The 16,743-nt window shown below is 34.0% G+C and overlaps 4 protein-coding genes across 5 annotated transcripts; 2 read left to right on the forward strand and 2 right to left on the reverse strand.

The window, feature by feature from the left end:
- The first annotated feature begins 1,001 nt into the window (after positions 1-1,001).
- On the forward strand, positions 1,002-4,771 carry LOC123890897 (mevalonate kinase). The gene is made up of 5 exons (XM_045940631.1): positions 1,002-1,329; positions 1,445-1,688; positions 2,394-2,647; positions 3,665-4,087; positions 4,343-4,771. The coding sequence occupies exons 1-5, from the start codon at positions 1,191-1,193 to the stop codon at positions 4,459-4,461; spliced, it is 1,179 nt and encodes a 392-aa protein (XP_045796587.1). The 5' UTR covers positions 1,002-1,190; the 3' UTR covers positions 4,462-4,771.
- A 662-nt stretch (positions 4,772-5,433) lies between these two features.
- Positions 5,434-6,824, reverse strand: LOC123890898 (NADPH-dependent aldehyde reductase 1, chloroplastic-like). 2 transcript variants are annotated; one of them, XM_045940633.1, is made up of 4 exons: positions 6,702-6,824; positions 6,202-6,578; positions 5,580-5,938; positions 5,434-5,493 (listed from the first exon to the last, which is right to left on the reverse strand). In XM_045940633.1, the coding sequence occupies exons 1-4, from the start codon at positions 6,822-6,824 to the stop codon at positions 5,471-5,473; spliced, it is 882 nt and encodes a 293-aa protein (XP_045796589.1). In that variant the 3' UTR covers positions 5,434-5,470. The 2 variants fall into 2 exon arrangements, with proteins under 2 accessions (XP_045796589.1, XP_045796588.1); XM_045940632.1 differs by lacking the exon at positions 5,434-5,493 and having other exon boundaries at positions 5,500-5,938.
- A 34-nt stretch (positions 6,825-6,858) lies between these two features.
- LOC123890899 (uncharacterized GPI-anchored protein At3g06035-like) lies at positions 6,859-9,110 on the forward strand. The gene is made up of 3 exons (XM_045940635.1): positions 6,859-7,175; positions 7,703-7,798; positions 8,508-9,110. The coding sequence occupies exons 2-3, from the start codon at positions 7,717-7,719 to the stop codon at positions 9,008-9,010; spliced, it is 585 nt and encodes a 194-aa protein (XP_045796591.1). The 5' UTR covers positions 6,859-7,175; positions 7,703-7,716; the 3' UTR covers positions 9,011-9,110.
- A 2,478-nt stretch (positions 9,111-11,588) lies between these two features.
- On the reverse strand, positions 11,589-15,029 carry LOC123890900 (protein YIPF1 homolog). The gene is made up of 6 exons (XM_045940636.1): positions 14,775-15,029; positions 14,659-14,698; positions 14,382-14,462; positions 13,458-13,650; positions 12,003-12,270; positions 11,589-11,912 (listed from the first exon to the last, which is right to left on the reverse strand). The coding sequence occupies exons 1-6, from the start codon at positions 14,835-14,837 to the stop codon at positions 11,706-11,708; spliced, it is 852 nt and encodes a 283-aa protein (XP_045796592.1). The 5' UTR covers positions 14,838-15,029; the 3' UTR covers positions 11,589-11,705.
- Positions 15,030-16,743: the final 1,714 nt, after the last annotated feature.

Genomic DNA, 16,743 nt, shown 5'->3' on the forward strand with positions numbered 1-16,743 from the left:
CAATACCTCTTGGAAGCGAGCTTATCATGACAGATGGGTTTGCGATCCATATAGAGCATGGTGTGGTCTTGAATGTTGATAACATTGTTCATTGAGAAACTGTATATATAGACATTCGGCACGGAGACATAATCATTGATGAGAGAACATAACTCACAGGATCGTCACTAATATGGAAGAGAGAACCAATGACATTTAGTATATTGGTTGACACTAAAAGTCATTGATTCCGGCAACAAGCTTTATGAGCGTTGTCAGCTTATATTCGTTGGAACATTGGATTGTTGTCTTTAAAAATAGTGTTTTAACTTTTTCAAACTTTGAAAATTATCATTTATGATCTTACTTGATTTCGGCGTTGATCACATCGTGTCCAAACAGTTGTCGTAAGTGAAGCGGGGGTACCTACAAGCATTCTTACACTCAAGTTAGTAGATGCATAGAGTGTGAGATTAGAGAAAATATAACATACTTCAGTCGTTCGCTGAGTAAGTGTATATACAGACTTTCGGCGCAGAGACAGTCATTGATGAGAGGGAGGAACTAAATTATCGTCATTAATCGAAGAAAGAATCAATGACATTTAGTATATTGGCTAACACTAAAAATCATTGATTCCAACGGCAAATCTTATATGTTCGTGTTCGTTGGAAGATTGGACTGTCGTCGTAAATCAACCTCATTTGAGCCGAGTAAGGTGAGCATGAACTTTAGTCCAATGAATAATGTCCAATACAAAGTTTATATTTTTTTACAATTTTATCTAATAACTTATATGACTTGATAACATGACTCAAAGTATAATTTACTCATTAAAAAATTAACACACATTTTATATATCCTAAATATGAAGCACACATGGGGTAGATCCCTGTTCCATACTCTAAAATTTGCCTAAGTTTGAAAATTAAAATAAGTATCCATAATCACGTTTTGAGTCAAAAAATAGCATCATCAATAAGAAAGAGAAAAAAGAAATTAAAGGTGATTAATAAAAGCGACACGCATTCCACATGGAACTCCAACGGGGACTGTGAGCTGCGAAAGATAACTAACAAAACAACAAATTTACAGAATCGTTAAAACACGACGTCGTTTTCATTGGCCACTGAAAGAGACTAGTATATATAGTTAGATCAGAAACCAGAAAACAGAGAGATAGAGAAAAAAAATCATCAATCTATCTATCTATGGAGGTTAAATCCAGAGCTCCCGGTAAAATCATTTTATCCGGCGAACACGCCGTCGTTCACGGATCAACCGCCGTCGCTTCTTCTATCGACTTATACACTTACGTTTCTCTCCGCTTCTCCGCTCCTTCTTCTTCCGGTACTCCCTCCCTCCCTCCCTCGTTCATTACTATCAAATTCATAATTATGCATGCGGTTTAGGATTTTATTAATTAGTTAATTAATTTGGATTTTATGTGTTAATTATGGTTTAGATAATGAAGAATTGTTGAAACTTGTTCTGAAGGATACGGCATTGGAATTTTCATGGCCGATAAGTAGAATAAAAGAAGCTTTTCCAGAATCTGTTGCTTTGTTAGCTTCAACGCCTACATCATGTTCTGTTGAGTGTTCTAAATCAATTGCAGCTTTAGTTGAACACCTTAATATACCTGAAGCTAAAATTGGACTTGCTTCTGGTGTTTCTGCTTTTCTTTGGTTATATTCATCAATTCAAGGGTTTGTTTCAATCTTAATTCATCATTTTCTTTACTTTTCTAGTTCAGTAGTAAGACCAAATACATTAGTTGTTATAGACCAGATACATTAGTTATTCGATTGATCTAAAAAGTGATTTTTTTAATTATAATTGAGACCAGAGGGAGGGAGTATCTTTTAGTTTTGTTTTTATGAATGTGTTAAGTATCTGGATTGGCATATTTGAGCTTATCTACTGCCATATGTTTTGTTAGACTGTTTGAGAGAACTTATAAAAACAACTTATGACAATTTTCATAAGCTTTTTTCAATACAGCTTATAGCATATACAGAAATAATTTAACTTTATTTTATCTTATGCTATAAAAATAACTTATGTGAGCTTATACATAAGCACTTATCATGATAAATGCTTGTTATATAAGCTGCAAATAAGTTGATTATCCAAACAGTGTATAATGAATATTACTTACTTTAGACTCTATAGTGAAGTAATTTTTTTTTTTTGGGAGATATAGTGAAGTAATTTTAGAGGAGACGTGTATGTTCTTTTTGGTAGTTTTGGTCCTATGTGGCGCAAATAGTTCAGATTGAAAGTTTGTCTGGTGTGTGACACATGTCGGTGTATGACGCTGACACGTGTGGTTATATTCAATGGGTTTCATTTTCGCAAATTATTATTGGTGTTTATGTATCAGTGTTGATTGTGTTTTCTTGTTTGTGTAGATTTAAGCCTGCTACTGTGGTTATAAATTCTGAACTTCCTCTGGGATCGGGTTTGGGTTCATCGGCAGCATTTTGTGTGGCGCTGGCGGCTGCCTTGCTTGCTGTCACTGATTCTGTTTCTGTGGATGTGAGCCAGCAAGGGTGGCACTCTTTTGGGGAGAAGGAACTTGATTTGGTAAATAAATGGGCTTTTGAAGGTGAGAAGATCATCCATGGAAAGCCCTCTGGAATTGACAACACAGTCAGTGCATATGGTATGCTGCAAAATTCCTTTTTTGTTTTATTGGTTATAGTTGCAAAGTTAAACGTTTGATATCTATTGTCAATTCATCCTATGCTCCACACACAGACATATTTGCTTGGTACATGCCTTTCTGCTTTTTTTCTCATTCGTAGCGATTTTAACTTGAATCTTCTGTTGGGTAGGAAGAATTGGAATATAATTAGTGGTTTTTAAACTTTTGTGTCTTAGGGGATTGGTGGAGAGGATGAATAAAATGTTTTCCGTGGGTGTGTCAATAGTCTCACCTGTAGGTACTACACCACACCTAATAGAAAATTATAGATGCTGTCAACCTAGAATAAATGCCAAAATGTCTGGGATCTGCATCATGCCAGACTACTAAGGGTTAGACTTCGTGGTTAAGATGAAGTACCTTGATATATAGCAATTTGTTGCTGTCTTATGTGAAATTACTTCGACAATTGAATTGAGAATGTATGAATGTGGTTTATGATTTTCCTTTCTCAACCAAATCGTCCTGGCTATTGAATGAGATTTTTGTCTCTTTTCTTGTTGGCGAAAAGAAAAAATGTCGTCTCAATTCAATATTATTGAGGACCATAATTGCATGTCTGATGTCTCTAATGTGTTTCAGCATTAGCGTCCCCATAATCCCCCTATAGGAGATTACTAGTAGCTGCTTGTTTAACTAATATCAGTTTGGTGGTTTTTGGACTTATCAAAATTAGAGCAAAATTAGAGCATTTAAAAATTGAGCCCCCTTAATAAATAGCAAATACAGTTGTATTAATATGATGCCCACAATCAGAATAGGAAATGTGAATATCCTAACATCATCTAGTTCAAGTAAAAAAAACATCATTATGAACTGATTCGTTAAGAATTACACAGTAGTGTCTGGTGAGATATATACATTATATGTGTACAAATTGTGATTCTTTTGAAGGAATCATTATTATATACTTTGTTTATGCACACTGGTTATTGCCTCTAAACATGCAACTGACTCAATAATTATCATCATCAGGTAACATTATCAGCTTTAAATCTGGTAAATTGACACAGATGAAGTCAAACGTGTCCCTTAAAATGCTCATTACCAACACAAAAGTAGGTAGAAACACAAAAGCATTGGTGGCTGGTGTTTCGGAGAGAATGTTGAGGCACCCGGATGCCATGGCTTTTGTGTTTAGTGCAGTTGATTCTATCAGCAAAGAATTGACTACCGCGCTCCAGTCACCTATACCAGATTCTCTCCCTGCTCTCTCTGTTACCCAGATTGAAGAGAAGGTAGAAGAACTAATGGAAATGAATCAAGGTCTGCTCCAGAGTATGGGGGTCAGTCATACCACAATAGAAACTGTTCTTCGAACAACATTGAAGTACAAGTTAGCTTCTAAGTTGACAGGAGCTGGTGGTGGTGGATGTGTTCTGACATTGCTTCCAACATGTATATTCTCTTCACTCATCTTTTCCTTGTGCTTCTAAGAATTTCCATTTTATTGATTTCTGCTTTTCTTCTTCAATTAAACTATAAACTGGATCGAACCATTTTCAAACTATAAACTGGATCGAACCATTTTCAATTAATCTCCAATCCCTAAAAGGCTAAAACCCATTTTGTATTGATTTAATAGCTTTTAAGTATTTAGAATATGTATCTAATCTCAGTTTCTTGTTCCTTTCCTTGACATGCTTTAATCAGTGCTATCGTCCAACGTTGTTGATAAAGTGATTGCTGAACTGGAGTCAAACGGGTTCCAATGTTTCATTGCCGGAATTGGTGGGAATGGTGTTGAAATTAGCTTTGAGCATTCATCTTAATGTTCTCTATTTTTTATTTTTCTTAGGAATGAAGTCAATGATCAAGGGATCTGATCCCAAAATTAATAAACAGTATGGAAGTTGTGTTTCTGTTTTTAACATCCTTGTGCATCTTAATTGTCCTTTTTGTAAAGAGACAAGTCAATGTAGTTGCCGGATATCCACTAGTTAAGTTTGTGCTCAATTGTTTACTTCCATTTTTTACTTCCATTTTTTATTGTATTGTTCATCTTATTGAAATTGAAATGCAATAGTCTCTGTCAAAAAAGTCCATGTAAATCAATCAGTAAAGTTTTCTTTCTTTTATGAATTACTTGTAATTTATATTTATTCAATCGTGAATGGAAATTGCGTTTGCAAGTGCTTTTGTACTTCAGGAGCAATTTTCTGTAACTTGCAATGCACATTGCACACACACTCTTGCATCATTCATAGTATTCAACACTGTCCTCCAAAACTTAAGTATGATATCAGTTATCTACTTTCCTATGAGCTTTCTTGAAGCTCTAAGGGGCTAGCTCATTTTTATCCTCACCAACCGGTACTTAGCGTAGGAAATTTCCCCTCAACTTCACCCTGCCATTCCACAAAGCTCTAAGGGGCTAGCTCATTTTTATCCTCACCAACCGGTACTTAGCGTAGGAAATTTCCCCTCAACTTCACCCTGCCATTCCACAGGTATGTTGTATAACAATCTCATTGTCTTTATCTTTAAATTTTAGGGTATGTTGAATTTCCATAATTCTACTTAACGTGTATGACACGCCATATTTTGGACGGATTAAATTCACGTCTAATGAAGCCTCTCAGGTAAACACAAAGTTTCTACAACCAGAATTTTAATTATGATATGACAAATATTTCCATGTAGCATATATTTTATTATTTTATTTGATTAGGTTTCTACATTTTTAGAACAAAATGTACAAACAAGCAGCGGTTACATATACATTATACTACTGCACTGACTGCCCCAAAAGCTTTGCACACACGGATCTCAGAGCATCACCTATGCATTCACAACGGTTCCACCTGAAAAGTAAATTATGTTAGAAAACCCATACAATACAATGTGTAAAAAAGAATAACATAACATAGAAGCATAAGTATATTATCACCGTTGGGGTGGAGGACTTGGCCAGTTATGTAAGAGGAGCACTGGTTGCTAGCAAGAAACACAAAGGATGGAGCAACCTCAACAGGCTGCCCAGCTCTCTTCATTGGCACATCAGCACCAAATTGAGCAGTTTCTTCCTCCTTGAAAGAAGATGGTATTAATGGAGTCCAAATAGGTCCAGGTGCCACCCCATTAACTCTTATTCCCTTGCTCACAAGTTGAAGTGAAAGTGCCCTTGTAAAGGCCACAATTGCACCCTTAGTAGACGTGTAGTCAATCAATGTTTTGTGCCCCTTGTATGCATTCACTGATGTTGTGTTTATAATGCTGCTTCCTTCCTTCATATGCTTCAAGGCATGCCTATATTGTACAATAGTTTGTCAAACCCAGAATCATGAAATAACCTCTGCTTTATTTATATTTATTTTAATTATGAGTTTAAAGACTGTATTAAACATCCATTCAGTTATATTTAAATGTTTGTTGAGATATTTTAAAAAGTAACATAAAAATCATAGAAACTTGTAACTTAAGTTACTAGTGCATTCAATTATATTTAAACAGTCTTTGAAGAATGTCTAGTTGTTTGGATTTTGATGAAATTTGTACCAACTTTTTATTACCTAGTCATGAAGAAATAGGAGAAGATGTTAGTTCTAAACACCCTCTCAAGTCTTGGTTCATCAATCTCCTCAACTGAACCACACTCATACTGTTCAGCTGCATTGTTGACAAGAATATCAATTCTGCCATAAGCATTGATGATCTCATCAACCACTCTTTTGCAATTCTCATCAAAACCAAGGTCAGCTGGTATAGCCATTGGATCTTTAGCATCTGCAGTCTTAGCCATTTTTATCATATCAAGTGTGTCCCTTGCATCTTTGTCTTCGTGCCCCTTCACATATGTGAAAATCACAGTGGCACCCTCTAATGCAAACAAGTTGCATACTGCACGTCCTATTCCAGAGTCTCCTCCAGTCACTACTGCTATCTTTCCCTGAAAAACAACTTATTATTAAATTGATTGATCTTTTTAATTAAAAAGATTGAATAAGTGAATTATTGTATAAATTTGTTAATGTAGAAACACTGTGATGAGATATAATGTATTAATGTGTACTTGAAGCTTGTTTGCTGGCTTGTAATCAGGACAAGTGAATTGAGGTGTTGGATTCATGGCATGTTCTTTGCCAGGTTGTGTATCTTGTTTCTGAGAGGGGAACTTTTGTCCACCAGAAGCCATTTTCACAGACAATATTATTCTTAGTTGCTGAAAAATATGTTGATGGTTTTTTAGGATGCTGTTGAACAAAGTGTGGTTGTGTGAGTGGTGAACATATACTAATGGGGCAGTTTGCATTTGGTTGTTCGTGTTAAAGATGATTTTGGCTTCTGAATACACGTGTTTTGTTGTAGAGAATGTGAGTTGGCCATGTGGTGAGGAGTGGCATGAAGCAGGTGTTGACGTGTGCTGTAATGGCATGAAGCAGAGACACATCTACAGAAAACGAGCACTCTGGAAACCAACACAGAGTATGAGTTTGTTTTGGACATGGCTATGCAACATCAGATGCATATTCTTGAAGTTTCTATGGTAACATTTTCTTAGTGAATTGTTAAATTTATTAACCATTTCATTTATGGATATACATCCTCATAGTAAACCATTAAAAATATACTGGTTCGCTCCATTACCTCTATTTTGTAACTATATTTTAAGCTTTTGATTATATGAAATAGAGTAAAAGAAGGGCATATATTAGACATCAATGTAACTTCGATTTATATTGGCTGCGTATGATATACAGTCAGAATAAACAAATTTTAAATTGATACCTGTAATTTTAAATTGGATTAATGTTATGAGACAAATGAGATAATGGGGTTAACTTTGTTCACTTGCATGTCAGCCACGTGGAAAGATGAATTTATACCTGTCATTACCTAGGCTCTTCTTACTTTTACTTCACCTGTTCAAAGTTTATACTTTTCTCAAAGTTTAATTTTTTTTTTTGGAAAGGCAAAAGCTAATATATTAATAAACCAAGCATAAGGAATGCTAAGGTATTCTCAAAGTTTAATTAATTCATACATTCATTCATCAAAACGTTTGCTCTTTAGGACTCAAACTTATCATGGCATGCTTCAAACTTAATCTCCTACTTCTTGCATCTCTGTTTACTTTCCTATTCCTTTCCAATCCAGCACACTGCAATGGTACTTTCCTTCCCCCTAAGCATCTATATTCCCTCACATTTTTATATTCTATTCCATGTCTCTTCTGTTAACTTTTCTGTAAATTAAAATTGTTTCAGTTACTTCAATTGAAGTATGTAGTATCTTCTTTATGTTTATGCATTACACTTTAACTAGACTTAGTAAAATTAATCATGTTTTGAGTGCTTTGATGCCCGTATTCAATGATTTCAACTAGTCTCTAGTCTCAACTTGTGCCCTGCAATTTTAAGTAGGCAGATAGAGCACACCACATAATTCAAAGATAGTATAGACTTAAATACACGTTTTTGGTCCCTCAAATGTAACAACACTTTTTTTTTAGTCCTATATTATTTTATTTTTTTGGTTTACAAAGGAGTAGATCGATGCATAATACTCAAACCCCTCACCACTACTTAGTCCTGTGATATATTTTTAGTTTTGCAAATATACTATTTTTTGCTTGGGTTAAATAAAAACTTGGTAATTTTGCATGAACAAAAAATATACTTTATAGTATATATCGTCTTTGTTGTGTGGATGAAAATGAAATGAAATTAACATTTTAGTTTGCTTAATGAAACCTGTTTCAATGAATCTATTGATAATCTAGTGACATTGTTAGTTGATTTGATTTCATAACAAAGAGCTCATTACCATTGATAATGAATTTCTTATATATGAACACATGCTTAATTGGTTTGATTAGACAAAGAGGACACTGTATTGAAGGGAATCAACAGCTTCAGGCAGACAAAGAACCTTGCACCATTGATCAAAAATGACAAAGCACATTGTTTAGCTGATGAAGTTGCTGAAGAAATAGAAGACACGCCATGTGAAAAAGTGAACCAATACTTCCCAGTTTCTGGTCCTGGTGGAAACCAAAGAATCCTCAATTTACAAAAACATATAGATAAATGTGAGATTAACATTAACACTACAACAGATGGTGTCATTCTACCTGTTTGTGTTTCCAAATTAGAAGCAACTGTTGTGCTATCTAATTACACTCATTCTGATATCTATGCAAAGTTTCTCAACAATTCAAAGTACACTGGTGTTGGACTTGGTTCTGAAGATGATTGGATGGTTGTTGTTCTTACTACAAATACAACTACCGGAACTTTTGCTGCAGCAACTTCTCTGCATGTTAATGTTGTTTTGATGGTTTTGTTGATGCTTATTGTGATCATCAACTATATACATTGAGTGCTTAATTTCTAGGTTTGTTTTAAGGTTCATTATGGATGATGTAGTTTAATTACTCTATGTTTTGATTGTGTAAATGTAGCTTGAACTTGATTAGGAATTAATTTGTGTTGTGTTTTTGGTCTAACCCTTCTATAATTTCTCACAAGACAATCATACTATCTGTTTGATTGTAATGCGTGATAGTATTTTTCTTTTAAGTAAATGTTAGTGGTTAGCTTGTTAGTTGTGTTACAAATTCGATAACGATATGTTTGAAATGAGTTTAGAGTTTATAAGCCGACTTTGTATGAATGAGTTAGAATCACCAAAATCTAACCCAAACTAATGTCCATTGGTTGTATTGATTATATAAACATACAAGTTTCTTCGTGCACACTTTAACACTTAAATCATATATATAGTACAAAAGCAAAAATAAAAGTTATTGTAATCAAATACAAACATGCTTTTTCAAGGAAGGAAAAAAAGCTTGTTACTCATCCCATGATAGCAAAGCTTTGAATCTTTGTTGAGTCACTAGAATGAGAGTATCTATCTATCTAGCTAGCTAGCTAGCTACCTGTTATGCAAGGGGTCAGAAGAGGATGGTACTTGTCTATTAACTGCAGTGTAACACCCTTCACCACCAGGTGCAACCTCTGTTTCATTTTGATGCTCCACTTTTACCTTCACATATCGAGCATCTAATACTTGAAGATGGTTTAAAACTGAAATGCTTAATAATATCAGAAGGAAACACCCCACTTTAGAACTTGAATTTGACATCACTTCACCACAATATGTGCTCAAAGTTCATTGCTAAAACCTCTTCTCTTATGGCTTCTTTAGGAGCAGATGAAAACAAGACAAAAATATGTCTTCAAGAATAATGAGAAAGGGATGGAAAAAGAGTTAAGGTTCAAAATATTTTAATAAAATGGCATAGGCCCAATGAGATTATATATATAATATGTTGATAAATGGTCAAGCTCGTGTTACAGCTATAATGAGTGATATTGATTCCAATTTTGATCAATGTTTGACAATCTTTGATTTTTTGTTTTTTTCTACATGCCATGTAATTAGAAATTTGAGTTAGTCCATTGATAGTGAGACGTGTGCACTATTGGTGTATTGCAAGTCAATTAAAGAACTCTTGCATAACAGGCACTATTGGACTTTAAAAGGCATCTTTTGAGCTCATATTTTTGTTTGGCAGTTTGGCTTATTGAGTCTTAATGTACTATTTAAACAGGGTTTGTTTCTTTCTTTGGACTTAATTGTGTTACATTCAGTTACAACCTACTTTCTTTAATCATTTTTTAAAAGCTGGTAGTGGCTTGTGAGTTGTGACCATGAGCTTCAGTCCAACTTTTTTTATCAATGTGTATTTGATCGGTTCCTAATATTAGCTAGCAAAGTTCACAAGGGTTTGGTAATTGACAATAGTCTTTTACCTTAGTACATGTTTGGTTGTGCATAGGGTTGTCTAGGGGCCCTTTTACCGTGAAAATGAGAAGCTAATAATTGTAGCTTAAAAAATGTGCGTCTATGGTGTCCTTGATGCCGACACAAACGTGTATTTAATGGCTAAAATATATATTTTAAGGTGAATAAGTGAGATATCTGAGATTCGAACCCCGGCCCTGCATATATATTACCTTTAAGCTTGATTCACAAGCAATGTGAGATTTTTTATGCACTAAAACATTTTCAAATAGATATTTTAAATCTCCTTTGATGTGTAGACTATAGTAGTAGTGACTTTGGCAGTAAATAATAATACGAATCCTGGCCGGTGAGAAAAAAAATTGATAGGGGTGAATATAAAATTGGGTAGTGGATAATTGCCAAATTCTGGCTTAAACACTAAGCACGATGAAAGACTTCTATGTAATTGCATTGACTTTAATTAGGTTGTGGAGGCATCATTATCGTGTTAATTTGACTCGATGATAATATATTGTCATGATGACATACAAATGATGCAAAAGAATCTACTTCATGTTTAAGTACCCATTCATACTATGTTTGGATGAATATATTTGGGATATAAAGTGCTATTAACAGTCTTTTTGTACGTAAAAATATTGGGATTCATGAATTTCAAACAATAACGTGCATAAAAAAAGCGTTAGTACTTAGCAAGTGTAATGCTTTCATTCAGATTTCAGAATATATATGAAAGAGAGAGGAAGCGTTTCTCATAAACATCAATAGACTCAAGCTTATTTCTTTATAAATTGTCATCAAAGTCTTTCTTAATTTTCACTGGAACTCTGATGTTCTTCTTTTGAGTTTAGCTTGATGTATGAACTCTAAACAAGTGACATTAAGTTCTTCAAATGTTTTAATTGAACAAATACATTTGAACGTTCTTCACGAAGTTGGTGGGAATAGAGAGCAAGCCATGCTCGTGATCATCTTAAAGCCGGTTCAAGCATGCAAAGCACAAGTACAATCAACATCAAGAGGTTAATTGAAAAGTTGTCTATAAAAGTCCAAGATGCATTGGTAATGCAAATGACAAATGTTGAAAGCTTTTAGTTATGAAAAAAATCACAGGTTACTCGATTTATATATTGGCACAAATGAATGAATACACAAAGGTTTAATCTGTGAATTATATTTCATTTAAACTGTATTTTAATGAAATCCTAAAAGGCCAAAAATCTATTTCTTCGATATATATTTCACTCACTCCGGTTTTGTCTTAAACTGATACAGTGAAGAGGTACATCTTTAAAACAACGGATAGAGCCAACTGCAGGATAAAAATGCCAGCAACTATGAAGAACCACCGTTCACCCGCTGACTTGATATGTTCACGGAGGTTAAGTGCCAGAAATGTTGCCGACATGAACCCTGCCACACCTGCAATCACCCATCTGAATATATCCAGCGGGACAATGGACATACACTGCACAAAAGCAAAGGGTTTAACATTTGAGGATCTAGTGCCTTGAAGATGTCAAATAAAAGGGAGAAAATTTGAAGAGAAGTGACTTACCAAAGCTGGAATAAAGACAAACAAGGAATATCCATATAGGCAGAGTAGTTGAACAAATCCGGCCGGTACAGAGAAGTATTTGAGGATTACATACAGGCAAAGAGGAACGATGGTAACATAGCCGTAAAACAAACCAGCAGACCAAGTCACCAGATTTATGTCATAGTTCCATTCCTGATCCTTCAGCTTGTGTGCTATATATGTAACAAATGTGCCCATAGATGCTGCTACAAATATTAAGGTAGTGCAAATCCAGAATGGTCCATACCTGAGTACATTTATGGTGAACTCAAATTACATGCTGCCTCACAGCTAAAAGAACAAAGTTACTCCTTTTTATGGCAAAACTATAGAACATTTTTCCTCCGAAATTAAAAAACGGTCAACATCCTCTTCTTAGAACACCAATATTTATGTAGTACGAAATTTCTTAGGTCACATATGATGTTTCCATAAATAAACAAGAAACTAAATAAAACCAGCAGATCATAGAATTACAGTTAGTAGTCATGAAATCAAATTCACAACCAGCAGGAAAAGACTACAATTGTGTCGGTGCGGCTCTTGACTGCCACCATTCAAACTTTTAGGAGTGGACTACCTACATAAATAAGCATTACTGGATATTGGCTAATAGTCTATGGGTTTAAATAACTATTTAGTCCCAGTAATATGCACCAATTTGGGTTTAATCACAATAATATTCTTCTCAGTTTGAATCCTTAAAAGGAAAAGTTGATTTTGGTCCTTGTTTTGGTTTAAGACCTTGAAGTCTCTAAATTAAGGAGTTCATATAGATGTTAGTCCCTAAAATAGTGACTATATAGGATATCGACAACTATTATTACAAGGACTCAAACCAATAAAACAATGATCAAAAGAAAAAACTATATATTATGACTGCAAAGTTATTTAAACCCTGACTTTATTAAATATTAAGTTAACTTCTCAGGTTAATATGCATAAACTAGACAACCATAATGCTTATACAAAGCCATCTGTTTCGATTACAAAACATAAGAACAAACAGGTATGGGCAAAGGAATGATAGCTTATTTTTCAGCGATAAAAAATATCACACAGCTGTTTATTATGCTTGTCTCCAAGATACACTTCAGAATGATAAAATGTTGAACAGGTAAAAGTTAATTTACCAACCCACCGCCGAATAAGGGGAATAACATAATAAAATAGAGCACAAAACCAAAAATCACTAATGAATTATAGATTTATAGTTCTTCAATAATATCTTCTACATTATTTTGGCTCAGAAGATAATAGCATTTTAGGACTGGTCACAACTCACACCAATTTAGCTACACCATTTCTTCATAAAATGATATTAACAATATCCACGCCATAGTTGAAATTGAATATTTTTTAAATATGGTGCTCATAATTAAATAAATATTAGTCTAATCAATGAATTTAATAAGCAAAAGAAATCCTACTTACAAATCAGGGTTGGTAGAAGTTTTTTCATGAAAAGTTCCTCTGAATGGAAAAAGTGAGTCTACAATCCTCTCTACAACATCTGAAGTGTCGACATCAAAGTATGGTTTGTAAGTAGCAATTGCAAATGTCTGAAGCCAACCACCCTGCTGCTGAGGTTCATTAGAAGAACCAGATACAGGTTTTGAAAATGAATCTGCATAAAATGAATCGCACACGTTGACATGAACATGTCAGACTGATAACCAATGAAACTACTTAAACCATAAAATTGCCAGAAGCACAGAATGCAATGTTATAAATAGTAAGCATAAACCCATTTTTCCCTCACGGTTCCTTCATCCAGATACATCTTTCTAATTTCCATAACACGGTGTATCACATGAGCTTATCAAGTAAATACTATGCTCAACAATATAAGGATAAAATAAACAGGTTCATGAAAGTGGAAACTAGATTAACGGGAGTGTTACTTAGCATAGCAATATTTCAGAACATATCAAGTATCGCCAATATCAGTAAAACACAAGTCCCAGTGATGTCATCTCATCTATCTACTACTCCCTAATGAAATACAAGCAAAATTTGCTCCATACTTTTTTTTTTTGAAACGGCAAATGTAAGTAATTAGTTGTCAGGTTAGTAATTTTCTCCTCTGTACGGATTTGAACTCACGACCTCCAACTTATTTAACCCTTAGCTCAAACCAGTTGAGCTACCCACCCCACCCTGCTAGATGTTTTTCTTAATATACATTGATTAAACGTGATCAACTACTTTTATTTTGTTTGAAACGATCAACTACTTTTCTTAATATGCATAATTTGATCAAATTTTGCGTATATCAAAATTGGATCAGTTATTATTAAGAGTAAAACAGTATTGAAAACATGATAACAAGAAAAACGAAAAGCAGTTAGAAAATACCATCTGCATCTCGAGGCGGCCTAGAACCGCCGGTAATCTTCCCCTGTGCTTGTGATGGAGGAAATGTCTGAAGATTTGAATCTACAATAACATTTAATCATCAAATCCAGTTCAACTATTGCAAAATCAAGCGAATAAACAACAGATTCAAATGAATTTCACATAGGCAATGAAAATGCAGTAGAATCCAAAATTGTAAAGTTTCAAACTGATCCGTTCAACTGAATCGATTAATTAAGAAAATGAGAATGCAATTGAAGCTGTGAAGAGCTCGTACCGGCGAACTTGACGGTGACAGGTGCTGGATCTGTAACGGCCTGAAAGAAATGAGAGTGAAAATCGATGGATAGAAATTGAACGGAAAGAAAATGGAAGGAAAAAAAAAGTACTAACAGGAACAGATCCATGAAGCTGTTGATTATCAATCGTAGTGTATTTTCCTCCTCCTTGCATCATCTTTTCTTCTTCTTCTTCTTCTTCAGATCACAGATCTAAATCTTCGATTCTCTTTTTCTTTCTTCTTCTTTCTTTCTTTGTTTCTACACTCTCTCGAACGAGTTTTGTTTTTTCTTTTATTTTTCTTTACTCAGAAAAATCTAATCTAATGTAATAATCTATGTTCTCTCGCTAGCTGAATAAGCTACTCACAGTTTCGTCGCTAGTGCAAATTGGGTTAGTTTACAACGACTCGTATTATGGGCCTAGCCCAATAAGATTTCATTGTTATTATCTGCACCTCCAGTTATTTCTTCTATAATGTCACTACTTTTGGTTTCACGTGTTAATAGAACAATGATGTGATTTAATTCTAACTCTTGTGACTGAGTATTTGAGGCAGGTTGCTAAAAATAAAAAATGGTTATAGTTGATTTAGTCTTTTGTGGGCAAATGTAAAATAAATCTCTTACGAGTGAGGGATTATATACGTGGGTTTTAGGTTGAGAAGTGAAAATGTTAACGAGTGATTTCGAGGTATTTTTTAAGCATTTTATTTAAAAAAATTATCTATTTCAAAAGTTAAACATTTCAATTCTTAATGCATTGATTTCACAAAAAAAAAAACATGTTCATGAAAATTTCAAAAAAAAAAAAAATACTATTTAAGGTGTTTAAAGATTGCTCTAGAGATACTAGTTAGCATGACTCTAAAATAAAAATTATCAATTAGTTTAAGAAGTGTTAGCTCATTCATAAGAAATTGACTTTGTAATTTTAAAGGATATGATTCAAATCAAACCTACAAGAGTAGTAAAATATTCCCTATTGTCATATTTTTTTTTAGCTCTATATACGAAATGACAAATCATTGAAAAATTACACATAAAGTGAAGAGATTGAGATTCGAACCTCATCATGGTGTTCGACCTAGTAATTTCGACATTTCTGTCAGTTGAACTATAACTTGTGGACTCTTTTTTTATACAAATTCAATCTCTTTTTTTATTGTGTTTGTTCTCATAAAGTATTATGATATGAGGTTCTTAAATGGTTCGGTGTGCGGGGTGCTCTTCATAAAAATGCACTCTTATATGCTGATCAGTTTAAAGGCTTACAAGTTCGTTATTTGAATATTACATATAGTTTTCACGTTAATTTAGTTGGCAATAATTTAGAGAATTTGGAAAGCTCGTAATGACTTATCGTTTATTAATAAATCGTTTGATATCGACCTTGTGCTTGATCAAATAATGTCAATGTTTGGTGGTGGTTTAAAATGAATATTAAGGCTTTCAAGTGTACCTTACCATTGTGATATTTAAAACCTTTGGTCTGTTTGGTTCGAGAGTGATTTAATTTAACTGATGTAATTTCAGCTGGCGTCGGTGTACAGTTGCTAGAGTACGACCAACAAGCATTTTGTTTTATGTTGTTTAGGTGGATGTGTCATTTGTAGTACTTCGCTAGCTTCTTGGTTCTTTGTGATTCATGTTTTCTGTAGTTCATGCACATCTTGTGCCAAACTACGATTGTGATTAAAAATATTTTGTTTATACAACTAATAGATAATATTTGATATATATACAGACACCGTAAAAAAGTGAATTTAATTTATATATATTATTGATGTAAAATTATTTTACACATGCATGCATCCAATAACATATTGACACATTATATAATGTTATTCATTAAATTATATGACAACATATATATTATCAAATGCATGTGTAATTACCAATCGTTAGTTGGTTCAGTGGTGATTGGTGCTGAACTTGGTAGGGAGGACCGCGGTTCGATCCCCCACAACTACGATCGGGAGGGGGCTGGAACCACTTGATGCCAGAACTGACCCCCGAACCAGATTCAACTGGTGGTGAAAAGCCAAAAAAATGCATGTGTAATTTTATTTCTACGGTGTATA

This window comes from Trifolium pratense, linkage group LG6 (assembly GCF_020283565.1).
Source record: "Trifolium pratense cultivar HEN17-A07 linkage group LG6, ARS_RC_1.1, whole genome shotgun sequence".
NCBI lineage: Eukaryota > Viridiplantae > Streptophyta > Magnoliopsida > Fabales > Fabaceae > Trifolium > Trifolium pratense.

Coding starts and splice junctions, on each gene's coding strand:
- LOC123890898 (XM_045940632.1), bottom strand. CDS start 6,824: ATGGCTTCTGGTGGACAAAAGTTCCCCTCTCAGAAACAAGATACACAA. Junction 6,579..6,701: donor AGCCAGCAAACAAGCTTCAA/GTACACATTAAT, acceptor GTTGTTTTTCAG/GGAAAGATAGCAGTAGTGAC. Junction 5,939..6,201: donor TCCTATTTCTTCATGACTAG/GTAATAAAAAGT, acceptor TGTACAATATAG/GCATGCCTTGAAGCATATGA.
- LOC123890899 (XM_045940635.1), top strand. CDS start 7,717: ATGGCATGCTTCAAACTTAATCTCCTACTTCTTGCATCTCTGTTTACT. Junction 7,799..8,507: donor CAATCCAGCACACTGCAATG/GTACTTTCCTTC, acceptor TGGTTTGATTAG/ACAAAGAGGACACTGTATTG.
- LOC123890897 (XM_045940631.1), top strand. CDS start 1,191: ATGGAGGTTAAATCCAGAGCTCCCGGTAAAATCATTTTATCCGGCGAA. Junction 2,648..3,664: donor CAACACAGTCAGTGCATATG/GTATGCTGCAAA, acceptor TATCATCATCAG/GTAACATTATCAGCTTTAAA. Junction 4,088..4,342: donor TCTGACATTGCTTCCAACAT/GTATATTCTCTT, acceptor TGCTTTAATCAG/TGCTATCGTCCAACGTTGTT.
- LOC123890900 (XM_045940636.1), bottom strand. CDS start 14,837: ATGATGCAAGGAGGAGGAAAATACACTACGATTGATAATCAACAGCTT. Junction 13,651..14,381: donor GCCGCCTCGAGATGCAGATG/GTATTTTCTAAC, acceptor CATTTTATGCAG/ATTCATTTTCAAAACCTGTA. Junction 11,913..12,002: donor TTGTCTTTATTCCAGCTTTG/GTAAGTCACTTC, acceptor GCTTTTGTGCAG/TGTATGTCCATTGTCCCGCT.